At 39.3% G+C, this 15,899-nt stretch overlaps 1 protein-coding gene across 1 annotated transcript; it reads left to right on the forward strand.

Annotated features, from left to right (window-relative positions):
* The first annotated feature begins 3,685 nt into the window (after positions 1-3,685).
* Positions 3,686-15,673, forward strand: ppk17 (pickpocket 17). The gene is made up of 6 exons (XM_065234260.1): positions 3,686-3,897; positions 3,971-4,250; positions 4,308-4,508; positions 14,775-14,923; positions 14,977-15,255; positions 15,315-15,673. The coding sequence occupies exons 1-6, from the start codon at positions 3,778-3,780 to the stop codon at positions 15,606-15,608; spliced, it is 1,323 nt and encodes a 440-aa protein (XP_065090332.1). The 5' UTR covers positions 3,686-3,777; the 3' UTR covers positions 15,609-15,673.
* The last annotated feature ends 226 nt before the right edge of the window (positions 15,674-15,899 follow it).

The following is a 15,899-nucleotide window of genomic DNA, read 5'->3' on the forward strand; positions in this document are numbered from 1 at the left end:
CAGCCTCTTGCAATGTGACTCTTCTCTTCGCATTTCCTGCACAGATCTTGGTGACCGAAATTCATGCATTCGAAACATCGCTCCAGTTGCTTGGTAACTCGAAGAGTGGCTTTCAGTGAGCACCCTTACCACCCAACCTTACTTTGCTCGCCTTCAAGAGCTTGTTTGCCGCAACTGTAAGAAACCGTACGCCTTCCTCATCCGGACATCTCCCAGATCACAGTGCACCTTCAACGCACTTCTCAGCTTCTCTTCTGTAGTGATCTCGTCCAGATCCCTAAAATCGACCACTGGCTCCTGCGAGGGGGACGGCTCTATCTACGATGCAAATAAGATTGTGTTTTGCTGTGGCTAGCTGCGCGCACGCTGAGTAGATAGAAAGAAGATTGATGACGGTTCTGAAGATTTCCTGCAAAAAGATGATGAGCGATGCAAGTAGATGCGACAAATGAAAGAAGATTTTTCGAAAATTGATTCGCTAGTGTGAGATTTGTTGAGCATCTAAACTTGAGATTTAGATGTGTCGCCCCCTCGGTCTCCTGGGATAGTGCTTTTACGCTCGCCCCTTCGCCCAGACTTTTATACTGCTGAACAAGAATAGGAGAGATCGTGGCAAGTGTGTGCATCGTTCTAGCCTAGAAAAAGTTAATCCTACTCAATTTAAAGATGTTTTCATGGACCGTGTACGCCAACATCTGTTCTCAGTTTGCTAAACTTCTAAATTATCTGGATCGTTTTATTCACTGATCATTTTTTTTTTTACGCAATGGGTCGATCGTTTTGTGCAGTTTCTGGATTCAAAAGAAGGCCCTTCCAGTATTTCTTTCACCAGGATTTGTTATTTACTTATTATTTTTATTATTAAAATTTTTAGCAAGCTGCCAAGTTCATCTCATAATTTTCGGATTAATGCTACAAACAGGTAAACAGTTTTCAAAACATTATAAATTTCAGCTAACCCTTGTGTCGGTTCACTAAATTTTAGGGAAGTTGATGCCTGGACAAAATTTTGTCGCATCCTGTCACTCAGCAACATTAACGAACGGTAACATTTAAACCAACCGCACAGGAGTGGAACTTCGGATCAGAAAGTGGCTCCACTTGTCATTTGAGAACACTAGCGCATCTAGCGGTAGAAGGCATCTTCTGCCTGCATTTAAGATAGGCAGCATGCTATGATAGTGTGAGTGCACATAGGAAGCCCGTGTGGAACGCTACCACAACACATCGCTTGTTAAGCAGAAAAACGAACCACCTTTGATTCACCGATTTGTTTGCACTTCGCCTTCTGTTCTGTGCCAACCGGTCAGCACTCTTGATTATTTCAGTTACCGTGAGGACGTAATTTGTGATTAGCCCTGGTCCCTTTCAATTTGTCTCATTATTTATGTATGGTCCTTATATTTGAAATGACGTTTCACGTTCATCTAGTGATGGCCGATTTTCATTCGAATAATCGATTAATCTATTAACGAACCGAAAAGTAAAATATTTGTAATATTTGCCGATATAAGCATTAACTTCTCCAGAGGATCATCGACCATCGTTTCAAACATATGCTGCACTCTAATTGATGGAAAAATGACAGTACAGCGAACAAAAAATAATCGATTAGTTGTTAATAGAGCAATTAAAAAATGGGAAATCTCTGATTTTGGGGTGATTGATTTGATAAAAAAAAGGGAGCAAAATTTCATCTCTACCAAGGGGACAGCAAAACCACAAATTACCTTTCATTGGATGAAAGAGCGCACAAAAATAGAAAGTTTATCTTCCGGCTGTTTCATCTTAGTATTCTTCTTTGCTAATACTGTCTGCCACACTAATACTGCAATTTTACTAAACTTATGAATTGATTACACACTGAAATAATAATGCTACACACTAAGAAATTATGATCGACTTCGGTAAATTTTTACCGATCTTTCAACAGCTGAACTTTCGGTTAAATTTTGATCCTCATTTCAAAAGCAGTTTCACTAAACTTTAATTTCAAAACACTGTCAGCGCTTGAGTCTTGCCATTGTGGTGAAGATTTTTTTTTTTTTTTTGTTTTTAAGCCTTGATTTAAAATGCTTGATTTTTACCGAAAAGTTAAGCTGTTGAGAGTTCGGTTATTATTTCTAAGTGTGTGGGGGGCGACCCCGGCGTACTGGTTAGCATCCAAACCTCTCACGCCAAAGTCACGAGTTCAAATCTCACCCCCGGACAAGTCACGAATGATCCAAGAGCGTTAAAGTGACTTTAATTTAAAAAAAAAAAAAAAAAAAAAAAAATTCTAAGTGTGTACGAATGGATTTAGTCCCCTTTCTCACAGGGAGAGGGTATGACCAAAGAAAAATACTAAGATGAAACAGTCGAAAGAAAAACTTTGTATTTTAGTGTCCTCTTTCACGGTCCCTTTCATCCAATGAATACCCCTCGTATCATAGGCGTAGCAACACAAAGGTTTTCGGTGAAATGGCGTTCGGTGAAATGGCGTTCGGTAAAATGGCGTTCGGTCAAATTTTCCATAGATTTTTTTTTTCGTCCCTCCCTAGCTCAAAACCTGGCTACACCCTGGCCTCGTATGCAAGGTAGTTTTGTGGTTATGCTGTCCCGTCGGTAGAGTTGAAATTTTGCGCTTTTTTATTAAAACAATCAGATCAAAATCAGAGATGTCCCATTTTTCAATTACTCCTATAATTTTCCACCAATGAGAGTGCAGCACATGTTTGAAACGATGGATAATGATCCTCTGGAGAAGTTAATGCTTTTATCAACATGATATAACCAATTGCAAACATTTTAATTTTCGGTTCGTTAATCGATTAATCGATTATTCGAATGAAAATCGGCCATCACTAGATGAATGTGAAACGTTATTTCAAATATAAGGGGTGTTCATAAATATTGAGATAAATTGAAAGGGACCGGGGCTAAACACAAATGATGGCCTCACGGTAACTGAAACACTTTTTTAATTAATTAATTTATAATATTTTCTAAAATGCAACTTCAAGATGAACTAGCCCAATGGCAAAAAATCTCATAAATAATTATTAAAACAAAACTAAAATCTATCATCCTAACCAATGGGAAAAAACCGTAATTTTACTACAAAGTGAACTGATTTTGTTTAAGCTTCCTAAGTGTAAGGTTCATACTATGTAATCACATCAACATATCAGCTCTATTGGATTGAAAAGAGTCAAACACTTCAAGGTACAGTTGAATGTGTGTTCTGTCTTAAAATCCCAGTTCAATTTATTACCGCAGAACAATATTGCCACATTGTTGATTAATTGATTAGTTTGTATGATAATGGGCCTGCGCTGCTCATATTCCGAACAGCTCTGCCACTGATAAGAATGTGGGTGTATTCAATTGTATACCTACCATTAATGATGACTCGCAAGCTTCGACTGCAAATGCTAGGATAAATGGTTACAACCGATTTGCAGCGCAAATCTGAAATTTATGGCACACTTAATTCATTTTTCGATACGCATATTTAATCACTATGTATTTTTCCACATACATCCATTATCTGCGATTGGTTCAACGTTCTTTTCGCACTTCAACAGGATCATGATTATGAACTGATAAACTTGAAGTATTTATGGTAGAATCAAACAATTTCCCAACCCATGTTACAACTTTATGTATAAGTAGTAGCACCTCGATTCGTTTTCCACTTATGGTGTATTTCTCTATCCTGGATGTTGTGTTCCGACAAAAAATGAATCTGTTCAGTAAAAATGTTAATCGCTTAGTAGTGCTTCTTGTAGACTAAGGATGATCCGTGACAAGCTGAAGCAGAAATTTTGGGATATTCTGCACTTTTTGTGTTACGATCCGAAACGACTGGTGAGAATAATTGTGCTGAGCATTTGCAGTGTGGTGGTGATGTTCCAGGTTTGTGTCGAAGATATTATGCGAATAAAATCGCAATGTGCTAGAAGAGTAAATTTTGTTCCATTGCAACTAGCTGACAGAATGCTTCCACAAGTTGATCCATCCGCCCATCACGACCCATTCGCGGTTCGATTTGAACGAATCGATGACCTATCCGTCGATTACATTCTGCCGGAACCCACCGTACAAGTACGATGTGATGGAACGGTACAATCTGTCTCAGCATCCAAAGTATGCCAGTTCATTCAATAACTTCGACTTCAATCAGAGCACGCTGGATGAGCTCTTTCGGGAAGCAACCTACAATCAGAGTGAATTCTTCATACAGTACGGATTGAATGGACTCGTCGATAGTGAGCACTCAACTCCGAAAATAGAATCATTTTGGATTAATTGGGATACATTTCCAGATGTCGAAGTGATCAGTAGCATGCATTTGGATATGGGACAGTGCTACACGTTGAACCCATTGACAACGACAGATCGTTCGTGGAAGGGCGTCGGTTACTCCATTCTGTTGCAGCATGACACCAGAGATGACGTTTACTATCTAGGAGAAGATCTGCCCGGTTGGCACGTTTTCATTCATGATCCGACGGAGGGATTTGCAGGTGAAGTACATGCAGTGAATAGATATATTTTTTTTAAATCATGGCTGGTGGTTTAACAGATGTTTATTGATTTATTGCTATAGTTATGGACTTTGACTATTTGTTTAGTATTACTTCTGCGTGAAGTCAACGATTTACATAGTTGAAGATGCTTATTTCAAATAACAGACTGAAGTGGTAATTTATATACGATAGAGTGAGGAGATGAAACTATAGAATTGATAGTTCCGTTTAGAGTAAAATGAAAATTGCATATAGAGGAGTAGACACTTTCACTCTATCGTATAAAAATTACCACTTCAGTCTGTTATTTGAAATTAGCATCTTCAACTATATAGTTATGGTATTTATTGTAAGATTCTGTATGAAGATAGATTTATCTTAGTAAAACGCTTGATTTTCAATTTTCTATCTAGTGGACTAATTGTAGTCAAATTAGTGGCATATGAATAATGTTTATTACGACTAAAAATATTGCGCATTTTGCACCAAATTAGACTCCTGTGCAAAAAATAATTGCACAGTAATATTTTCGCACATGCCAGAAAATTTAAAAATCGACTTATTTGACAGCAGTAACAGCTTTAGAACATTACTAGCAAGCTACACTGTTGAATTAAAACTCTAGAAAGCATTAAGAAGCTCCATATTTGACTATTATGACCAGTGCGAAAATATTAACGTGTACTTATTTTTAGCGCAGGAGTCTAATCAGGTGTAAAATCCGCAATGAGCAAAATTTCAAGAATTTATGTTCATTTTTTTCAAGAAAATAAGGTTTTTCAAGAAAAAGGCATTTTTCTTAAATTGCTCTAAATTTTTTTTTTTTTTGTCTTTATTTTAGAGATTTTTAGCCTGAGGCTAGTTCATCTCTTATTAAATTGCTCTAAATATACCTGTAAACTTAACAAAATATGCCCAATTCTGAGCCAATAATTGATAAAATGTATACTGAGTCAGCTGTCAACATTAAGATACGTACCTTTTAAACTTGTGCTCTTAGAGCCGTTAATCTAAAATTTAAGGGCAGCTGTACGATCAATTTTGAGATACACAGTAAATACAAAATTTGCTCCACAAGTACTATCCAAATGTTCATATCGCGAAATGAAGCATCGAGAAGACTTTGATATTGTCGATGCAAGCTGAACTCCCAAATCCAAGCTTAAAGTTGCATAACATCCAACATCCAGCAGCCACCAAGCGTTAGAATTTGCAGTTTTTACATTACAGATGATTCTTGCTGTATAAAGGGTGTATTCGATTACAAATTCACAAACATAAACAAGCAAAAAATAGGTCATGATCAGGCATGGAAAATCATTTGCATTCATTTCGTGCATTCATTTACATTCATTTGCCTCTAACTTTTTTCATCAACAGCATTCCGCAAAATGATGTATAGAGCTTTTGTAGGGTTTGTTAATAGCTACAACTTTTGTTAACAAGTCAAATCCGTATCTCTGATGAATGACGAATCAGAGCAAATAGAAGCCACTACTGTTTTTCAGTGAATGTATTTTACATACACTGAAAAACAGTAACAAGTTCTGCCCGCTCTAGTTCGTGATGCATAAGAGATACAGATTTGAGTTATGACCAAAAGTTGTAGCTAATAACAAAACCTACAAAACCTCTATACATCATTTTGCGTAATGCTGCTGACGAAAAAGTTAGAGGTAAATGAATGTAAATGAATGTACGAAATGAATGTAAATGATTTTCCATGCCTGGTCATGATTCAAAAACGAGCTTTGATGTGGATTTTAATCAAGAAAACAAAATGTTATCTCAAAAATGTTATGCAGTGGTGAAGACCTACACTTTGCTAATTATTGCTTATTTTTTCCCATTCCTTGATCAATTTATTAACGGATTATGAATCTTTAAAGTGTTACAGAAAATGCTGTTTTTGTTTGGCTTAAAAGTATTGATTTTTCATTTGTTGAAGGGTTTCGATTGCGTAAGTCAAAATGAGCCGAAATTTTGAAGAGTATTTTCAGATCAACTGCACAATATTTTGAAACATAATATTTGGCTATACAATTGGTAAGGTTCCTTGAGTCAATAGCAACCATGACGAAAGAACTTCCTTGCATAACCGCTACCAATGCTATCGACGCCAGGGAGGCAGCTTCCACACCTGGACCCTACCTATCGACCCATCAACTCATGAATCGGGGACCAACGGCTTTACTTCCTTTCCGAAGGAAGGCGTGATCAGAGATGTTATACCTCAGAACAAACATAATGTAGTACTAGAATGGGGTCTTCTTCTTCTTCTTCTTCTTCTTCGCATTTCAAGCTTAATGCATATCGCATATTAGCTTATTGCGTGCTCTCAACTTAGTGTTCTAGATGCACTTCCACAGTTATTAATTGAGAGCTTTCGATGCCTGTACCATTTTTGCATTGGTATAATTGTGTGGCAAGTCCAATCATACTTCTATGCCCAGGGAAGTCGAGAAAATTTCCAACCCGAAAAATTCCTAGACCGGACCGGGAATCGAACCCAGCCACCTCCAGCATGGTCTTGCTTTGTAGCTGCGCCTTTACCGACTGAGCTAAGGGAGGCCCCTCTAGAATGGGGTACGTTAATCGATTTGCTTGGGACCAATAGGCTAGTCAAGCAGTGAGCCAATTTAAAATCGTTAGTTTCCACCGGTTGGTTTTATTCCGAGTTTCCGAAAGGCCACCGGGAGAGAAAAGGTACCAGTCGTCTAGAACAAGGTGATGCTGGAAATCCACAGCAGCAGGCATCTATGGGTAGTGCTGATTAATATTTTAACAAAACCAACCCACAACCTCGTTCTAAATATTACATATCCACCAGAAGGCCATCCGGTGACCCGGATCAACCTCAATCTTGATTATTATGTGTTCTTGATCAAAGTATGCCTTGATTGTTGTCTGCAACTATATGAAATGAAGTAAAATTGCGATTTTTGTTATATCAGCTGGTCATTGGCTCCAAGTGTCAGTCACCAGATGGTCCGCCGGAAAATTCGGAACATCCGTACAATTAACTGCTTCATTGTAAATTTGATCAAAGTAGGCCTTGATTTTTCCTGCAACTATTTATTGTGGTTTTTGACATATAAGCTGTTTATTGACTCCCAGTGGTCACCAGATGGTCCGCCGGAAAATTCGGAAAATCTTTAAACTTGATTGCTGTGTAAATTTGATTTGTTCTTTAACTTTATGGAATGTAGTAAAATGGTGAGTTTTGTTATATTAGCCAGTCATTAGTTCTAATTGGCCACCGAATGGCCCACCGGAAGATCTGGAACACCCGTAAAATGTATTGCTTCGTAAATTTGATCAAAGTAGGCCTAGATTTTTCCCTGCATGTATTTGCGGTGTGGGAAAATATTAGCTGGTCATTGGCTCCGAGTGGTAACCAGTGTTTAGTGGACACTCAGTATTTAGAACCAGGTCGTCGATTGGCTTTGTTAAAATATTAATCCATGATCATCTTGTTCTAGACCCGGAAACCTAGGAAACCCGGAATACAACCAGAGTCACTTGGCCATTCTGTTCCAATTTTCAGTAGACCATAATTTCGAACATTTGTTTACTCACTGTAAAAATGTCAGCCAATTTCATGGGGAAACAAAAAAGTTATACCCATGCAAACATTGCTATTCGTATACCTGTACGTAAAAATTAAAACCGCGCACACCGCAAAGGTAAAGTAGGTGGTGTTCATTTGAAACGCTAAAAACTTTTCGGGTTTAACTCGGATTCACATCCTGTTTTCAGTCAAGATGTTCCCAATACTTCAAAGATTCTACATTTTGTACACGAAGAAAATCAAACTTCAAGCCCTTTGAGCAAGGTGTTCCCGTGAACCAAATGATTTCAAATTTTGGCAGGGTGTTTCTAAACCTAATCTAATTCTAAAATCTAATTCTAGTCTTTGATTTTTTTTCCATTTAACGCCGAAACCTCTAGTGCTTAGGGTAATTTGCCAATTCTTGCACACTTCATATTGTGACAGGCTATTCAGTGATCAATTGTTGAATGATAACAAATGTGTTTTTGAAAATCAATATTAGGAATATTGTGTTTAATGTTTTAAATATTTTTACATTGTTCTGATGATATCAGGCGAATTCTTAAAATTAATTTTTCTGATAATAATCTTCAGTTGTAATATAAGCTATTAGAAGCTGAAAATTAATTTAAGTTAAGTAATGTTTACAGGAAAATTTGCAATGTAAATGTACGTTGTAAAATTTTCATAAAAATAATAATGGTCAATAATTGGATCACATTTAGACTCTTGGTCCCGAATTATTGTCTTTGGCGATAACGCCTGAAGGTATGCAACGTTCATCACGTTATACAGCACAGCAGATGGTCAGCTGGTCAGGCTAGATCCTGCTTCAAAAAATAGGTTTCAATTTGACATTAATTAACGTGACGTATAACTGGCTCTGATTTCCCAACGAATGAGACAGACAGCATTTTAAAAACTTAATCAAAGTGAGGATTACAGCGGGGCTGTGGTGAGGACTGGGTGCGTGAACAAGGTAGAGCTCCACCGCAGGAGACAGTGCCCGGTCCGGCGGAGAAACCCCGACGGCAGAAAAAATACACAGTTCGAAAAAGTAGTGTAAATTTCTGTCACTATGATGCACATAAATGGAGCGTCACATACCATACAAATTCACATTACAGATCGTGTAAATTTATGAGTCATTTCATGAAATATTCTAAATATTTTTTGCAACCATCCATCTTTGTAAGCAATATTTCTTGCAAGTTGCTAGTTTACGTAAAAAGGAAGTTTACATGCTCCAATTTTAGCATGCATGGATGTTTACATCACCATTAAAATTCATATTTTTTGGTGTGTAGGAAGGTGAGGAAAACACGATCAGTGCAGCCACCAACGGGGGGCTAGATTTTATCATGCAAGTGGGCGTCCTTCAGAAAGGCGATCGCCGCAGCCAACGTTGAGGGGTCGTAACCAAGCAGATTACTGACGTTCTCCGGGAGTCCATGTTGTTCGCGTAGCTTCTGGATCTCCGGGCAGACACACAGCACGTGTTCCACCGAGGCGGAGATGCTGCAAATTGAACAAACCTTGCGTTCCAGTCGAAATTACAGGAAATCCTCGCATGGCCTGTCCGGAGTCTTGAGATGATCCACTGGTCCTTGTACTTTTGGCTGTCCAGCCAGGAGCGTGCGGTTTCCTTGATCTTCCTCAGGAAAGTGGTCCGCGACTGGAACCATTCCTGCTGCCAGGCTTCTATAATAGTATTCACAATCCAACGCCTGACGTCTAGGAGGGGTACGTTCCTGGTGTAGCGGGGACGGGATGCACCAGATCCCACCAGTCTGTCCGCAGCCTCGTTTCCGGGAACACCGCAGTGTCCGGGGATCTACGTAAAGACGGTTGAAGGTGGGGTGTACCGTGTAATGGCTTGTATCCAGGGGTGGCTCGGGGCTTCGGCTTCCAGCGCTTGGATGACGCTGTGTGATTCAGTTCACACGAGGGTCGGTTGATCTGCCGGAGTGATGGCTGCATCTATTTTTTTTATTAAAAAAATAATGTTTATTCTTCTAAAAAACGTCAATGAATATAGGAGAAGGGGCCCTGCCCGAGCAAAGCTGAAGATCAAATTGAAATCAAAATTTGCTGTTATGATGTAACTTATTTTGAATACTCCAGTTGATCTCATTTTGGTTGACTTAACGGTTAACACAGCAAAAATGAGAGCAAAATTTTACACTGTTGAAGCAAACGGAAAACTAATCCTGCTTTCAATGAAATCAATTTGATTACTGATTTTGCATTCATAATGTTTAACTGAATACGGGCCTAGAGTAAATGGTTACCATTCATGTTTCTCAAGCTGAAAGACTTAGGCTCCAATCTCACCGCGGGCAAGTCACGAATGACCTAAAATGTGTTAAACAAATCAGATAAACGATAATTATTAGTTCAACGGCAGATGAATTTCAATTAAATTTTAAACAAGACGTAAACAGCAGAACTTCAAGTTAAGTTGCTTTCATTTAAAACGTCTTGACTGCATAATGAAAGCACAATATGATATCAGACTTATGTCGCAACATTTGAAATCAAAATGAGTTTTCATTATGATAGGAACTGCACACTTTAATATCGATTTGCTTTCATTTTGTTAACCGACTTTGCTCGGGTGGTCAGCCGTACGACGCAACTTAGTCGCGATGCTCTTACAAGAGCGCTGAACGGCACTGAAATCATTCTCATTTTTTATTGAACAACCGTTAGAATAGCTGCGGCTTCAGTGGAAAAGACGGAACACTTCTCCAGTAGACTTTGACTCGTTGCAGTGTTCAGTCCTGCCACTCTGAGTCCAACTCCAGCCCGCAACCGCGATCCGTCCGTAAAGCGATGAACGTGCCCCGGATAAACCGACCCGAGAAGCTCTGCAATATAACGTCTCAAAGCTACAGAGTTATCTCCGGCTTGGAATCCACCCTTAATCCGCTTATCTATTTTGACGACGTTTGATCGCCAACTCTTCTTTCCTTGCCAGTGGACCCTGGCCACCGGGGGAAGGTCACGGCTGGCTGCAGTGCGGAGGGCTCTGTTCCCCTCGTTGAGGATGAAGGACCTTTTCGTTCCCGGATGTCTTAGCAGCGAGGGCAGCGGCTTTTGTAGCAATGGCTGCAGCAGATCGATAGCGGAAAGGGAGGATTCCGATTTCCACACATTCCGGAAGTTTGGAAATAGCTGCACTTAACTCTCCATCTAAGTTGGTTATCCATCCGCAGGGCAGGTACGCACAGCCGATAGCTAAGTTAGCGGCGTTCTTGAGGTGAACGCCAACGATTGGTAGGTTGGTTTGGAGGTCAAGAACTTGGTGTGGAATGCTCCTAAGCACCCCGATGACTACGGAGTGCCTGAAGTTGCCACAGCACTTGTAGATCCAATCGTATCTCCCTCCCAGCGAACGATTGAGTTGGTCGGTTGTAACTTGATTGACCTCTTTTTGAGCGATTATCCAGGAGGCATCGCTTTGGTAAAGGAGCTCCAATTCATATAAAGAGCTGCTCCATACTGCATATGCTGGGGGTGTTTGGTTCCGGGTTTTACATATTTTCAGGGTAGATAGGGCTCCTAAAGTTATGAAAAAGTCCCCATGAAATAGGGTCGGAAATCACTGCTAAGTGAGTTATTCAATGTTTTTTTGTATTGCCAACTTTGGTTAGCTATATTTTTTTAATCCTAATGTGGTTTTCTGATTTCAACATACCAAATGAAAGATTAAAGTCTCAGCTATCAATGCTCTTCGAAAAAGAACTCGATTAAAGTTAATTATCATACATTAAAATTGAAAAGCATGTTGAAAGTACAAAAAAATTTGGTAAAATTTCATACATTTTAGTGTTTTTAAGTTGAAAATTTTCATTTTTGTTTATTTACTTGTTCAAAAAAACATTGTCCATGCAGTTCCCTAGATTTGTGCCTTTGGCTTAATGGTTTCTTCGTAATTATTGATTTAAAACAGCCATAAAAACTTGTGACGTTTTCATAAAATGCGCTATAGTCACCCTATTCGTTCGTACGTTCGACTGTTGCAGTGGACTACGCACATGAAAATTTGGTAGAATGTTATTGTAAATGTTTAGCTACATTCTTAACTTTTGATTACCGCACATCTCCTGCGCCGAAAGAAAACATAACTGCGGAGATGTTTCGCGGTATCGAATATTGCTCAGTCTCAGCAGAAAACACAACGAGAGACACCGAATCGGCGAATTCTGAGAGCGGAAAGGAGAGAAGTAGGTAGTGGTAATAAGTCGATATTCTTTTTATTTCATAGCACTCGCAGCTCAGCTGAAGTGCTGTTTCGATGGAGGAGTGTGGAGCTCCGCTGCTTCTGTATACACACTTAGATTTTTATACAGGTGTTCGTATTTTTACTGGATTTTTGGATTACTGACCCGGTTAAAATTGAAATTACTGTTATTCGTAAAGATTGGTTAAATCGTAAAATTTTATTTTTCATCATTACACGGGGTAGCTCTGTTAACGGCGCCGGTGGTGTAGTGGTAAGCGTGATTACCTCTCACCCCAGCAGGCCTGGGTTCAATCCCAGTCGGCGCCGCCGGGATGTTCTGAGGCATAACATCTCTGATCACGCCTTCCTACGAAGCGAAGTAAAGACGTTGGTCCCCGGTTCATGACTTGATGGGTCGATAGGTAGGGTCCAGGTGTGGGATGGGAGCTGCCTTCCTGGTGTCGGTAGCATTGGTACTCAGCACGGAAAACAAGATCGACGGAAATCAAATCGAGGAAAATAATATTGACCGCATCAGTTAAATTAATAAAATTGCTGATATTGTAAGTGAACATAACGAAATTTTCTGTTTAATCATCACAGAATCACTGAATAATTATTCTTGCTCAAAAATGTAATTCCAAGATACATTTAGCCATGTTTTACGGGTGTGCACTAATTAGATACAAATTGTGGAATAATAGAATTTCAAAGCAAATGATGCGTGCAACAATTGGACTCTGAGGGACATTCAAAAGTTTTACTATACATAAGGGGCTGTCCATAAACTACGTAGACAGTTTAGGGGGGGGGGGGGGGAGTTGACAATTATCCACGGCCCATACAAATTTTAAAATTTTTTGTATGTACAATTGTCTACGCAGGGGAGGGGGGGGGGGGTCAATAATCCCAAAAAATGTCTACGTAGTTTATGAACAGCCCCTAATGATTTTACCAATATAAATCGCTGATAAGAGCTGTGAATAAATGCTTCATGAATCACTTAGGCTCGCAATTGTTGAAATCATTATTACAGTTGAAATTCTATTTTTCGTTATTCAGAAACTATGAGATACTATAATGATAATTTTTATTTATTAGAAGCAAGAATATATGGTAAAGTTTGTGCATCTATATATATAAAAATGAATTTCTGTCTGTCTGTCTGTCTGTCTGACCCTTATAGACTCGGAAACTACTGAACCGATTGGCGTGAAAATTTGTATACAGGGGTTTTTGGGGCCGTGGAAGGTTCTTATGTTGGTTCGAGACCCATCCCCCTTCTGTAAGGGGGGGCTCCCATACAAATGAAACAGAAATTTGAAATGGTTTTTGGAAAATTGGAAAAAAAAAACGAATAAACGATGTTATTCTTTCGTGTTTAACATCAGAATCAGAAAAGCAAAGTAAAAGATACTTGTCAAAAAGGTGAACACTAGATCGAATCTATAGTAGTAGTAGTAACAGTAAAGTCCGCAATATGGGTATACCAAGTAGCAAGGGGTTGCTCACTCTAACAAAATTTCTGCATAACTCGAGAACTAATCAAGCAAATGGAACCAAATTAGGCATGTGGGGGCGAGTGTGGGGGTATAAGGAGATAATCATAGGGGGTAGCCCCTTAGATAATAGGGAGGGGGGCTACGTACAATATAGCATGCTTTTTTTTTAAATCGGCGCATAAACTCAAGCTAATATTGAATCCCGAGCAAGACCGGGCACACTCAGCTAGTGACATATAAAATTGGTCAATTTTACTTTCAGGATGTCACAACTAGCGATTGTATGATCGCTGATTGCTCGCTCATCGCGTTGCTCATCGTTACAGCTAATCGCAATTATGGTGACCCTCTGAAAGGTAAATTGACAGATTTTATGTGTCATACACACACTTTCCCTTCTCCTCTTGCATCTTTTAAATAATAATTATCATCAAAATATTTCAGAGCTTCATAAATCCGAAAAATTGCATTTTAACTATAATCAGCATTTGCAAGCTTGGTTTCTTGATGAGTTACTACTTCAAAAACGATTTCAACCTCTTTAAAATGCAAAATTTCCAAAAGTATAAATTTAAACACATAAGATGACCTAGGCAGAAGCCATGCAGGGGAAATGACTCTAATGTTGGCCTATGGATCTAAGATTGGGCCCATCGCTAAAAAGCTGCTATTTATCAATTTTATCTAGATGAACGCGTCATTGGGACGGTACTAAAGGATATTTTTAGTCGATATTGAAAATTTAGTCGATTGCTGAATTTATGTATGGGCCCAAATTAGGGGCATTTAGGCCGACATTACATCCACACATCCTATAACACGAATATCGATATGTTGGATTCTTAGGCAATATTCAAGAAATTATTTGAAAAACATCCATGCGCTTATAGGAATTTCCTTCACTGTATATTCACCTCCCCTAGCTAGCCTATGCATCAGGCGCATTCGTTATTTATAAACCTCTCTCTACACTTGCACAGAAAATCGCATGCAATCATCCGGCCGAGTGGAGTATCTATTCATCGAGGTGGATGAAGAGGTCGAAGTAAAACTAACCACCCAACATTTCTACATGCTGCCGAGTGTGGAAAATATGTGCACCACCCATATGGACATGAGCTCTACCAGGGTAACTAATTAAAATAATTTCCCACTGCAATCCAATCATGAAACATTCAACAGTGTAGCGAACTGTGCCATTGGCGCCACGTAATTAACATCGTTGGCTGTACCGGTCCCTGGATGCCGGACACTGAGGAGGAACTGTGCGACACGGCCAATGAAACGCAGCAGCTGATCAAGCACTACAAATTGCTGGAAGATTTGGACAGTCGCATTTGCGGATGCTACCAGCCGTGTTCGACGACCATCTTCACGGCGTACGTCATGAACAGAAAGCATTTCAACATATCTATTCCTGCGGGACAGGTTTGGTTGTACTACACCTCGAAAATGGTCACTGTACGTTTCGGGTTAGGCCATTTTGATCCGTCAAAACTAAATTCATCATCCCATTCTAGATCGTCGAAGAATTCCACGGGTACGATCTGACCCAGTTCGTTGCCGATCTGGGAGGGTCGCTTGGCTTCCTGCTAGGGCTGTCGGTGCTGGGATTGATCGGACTGATGGAGAAAATCGTTGCGGTGCTGTTCATTCGGAAACTGATCGCTGAAAAGAGAAATAAACAGAAAACTCAAAGCGATGCAGATGCCGAGGAAATGGAAAAGGAAAAATACAATGATCCCAGCCAATCCAACACCAGTAGCACGGATTGCAGTGACACAACGCTGGCAGTTGCAAATGTCAAAAAATAAAAGTTTATTAAGTTAAGCGTATCATTCTCGCAACATGTCTAATATTTAGATCGATATATGTTTGTATATTAAGATGATCCCCAGAGATAAATGCATTATTCTATATTGAAAACAAAAATTAGTTTCGGATACATAAGTACGTCCACAGAGGTCGCGTCATGTATCGCATCTTGGCGGATATGGTAAGTGATTTTTTTTTTCAACTGACGAGAAACGCCAATTTATGAGAGGAAACCTAGGATCGATGCTAATGCTGTGCAAACAAACATTAGTTTGTGATAAGTATAAATA

This window comes from Ochlerotatus camptorhynchus, unplaced genomic scaffold (genome assembly GCF_037179485.1).
Source record: "Ochlerotatus camptorhynchus isolate MF236.1 unplaced genomic scaffold, CSIRO-AGI_Acam_v1.1 ptg000432l, whole genome shotgun sequence".
Taxonomy (NCBI): domain Eukaryota; kingdom Metazoa; phylum Arthropoda; class Insecta; order Diptera; family Culicidae; genus Ochlerotatus; species Ochlerotatus camptorhynchus.

Coding starts and splice junctions, on each gene's coding strand:
- ppk17 (XM_065234260.1), top strand. CDS start 3,778: ATGATCCGTGACAAGCTGAAGCAGAAATTTTGGGATATTCTGCACTTT. Junction 4,509..14,774: donor TCCGACGGAGGGATTTGCAG/GTGAAGTACATG, acceptor ACACTTGCACAG/AAAATCGCATGCAATCATCC. Junction 15,256..15,314: donor ACACCTCGAAAATGGTCACT/GTACGTTTCGGG, acceptor ATCCCATTCTAG/ATCGTCGAAGAATTCCACGG.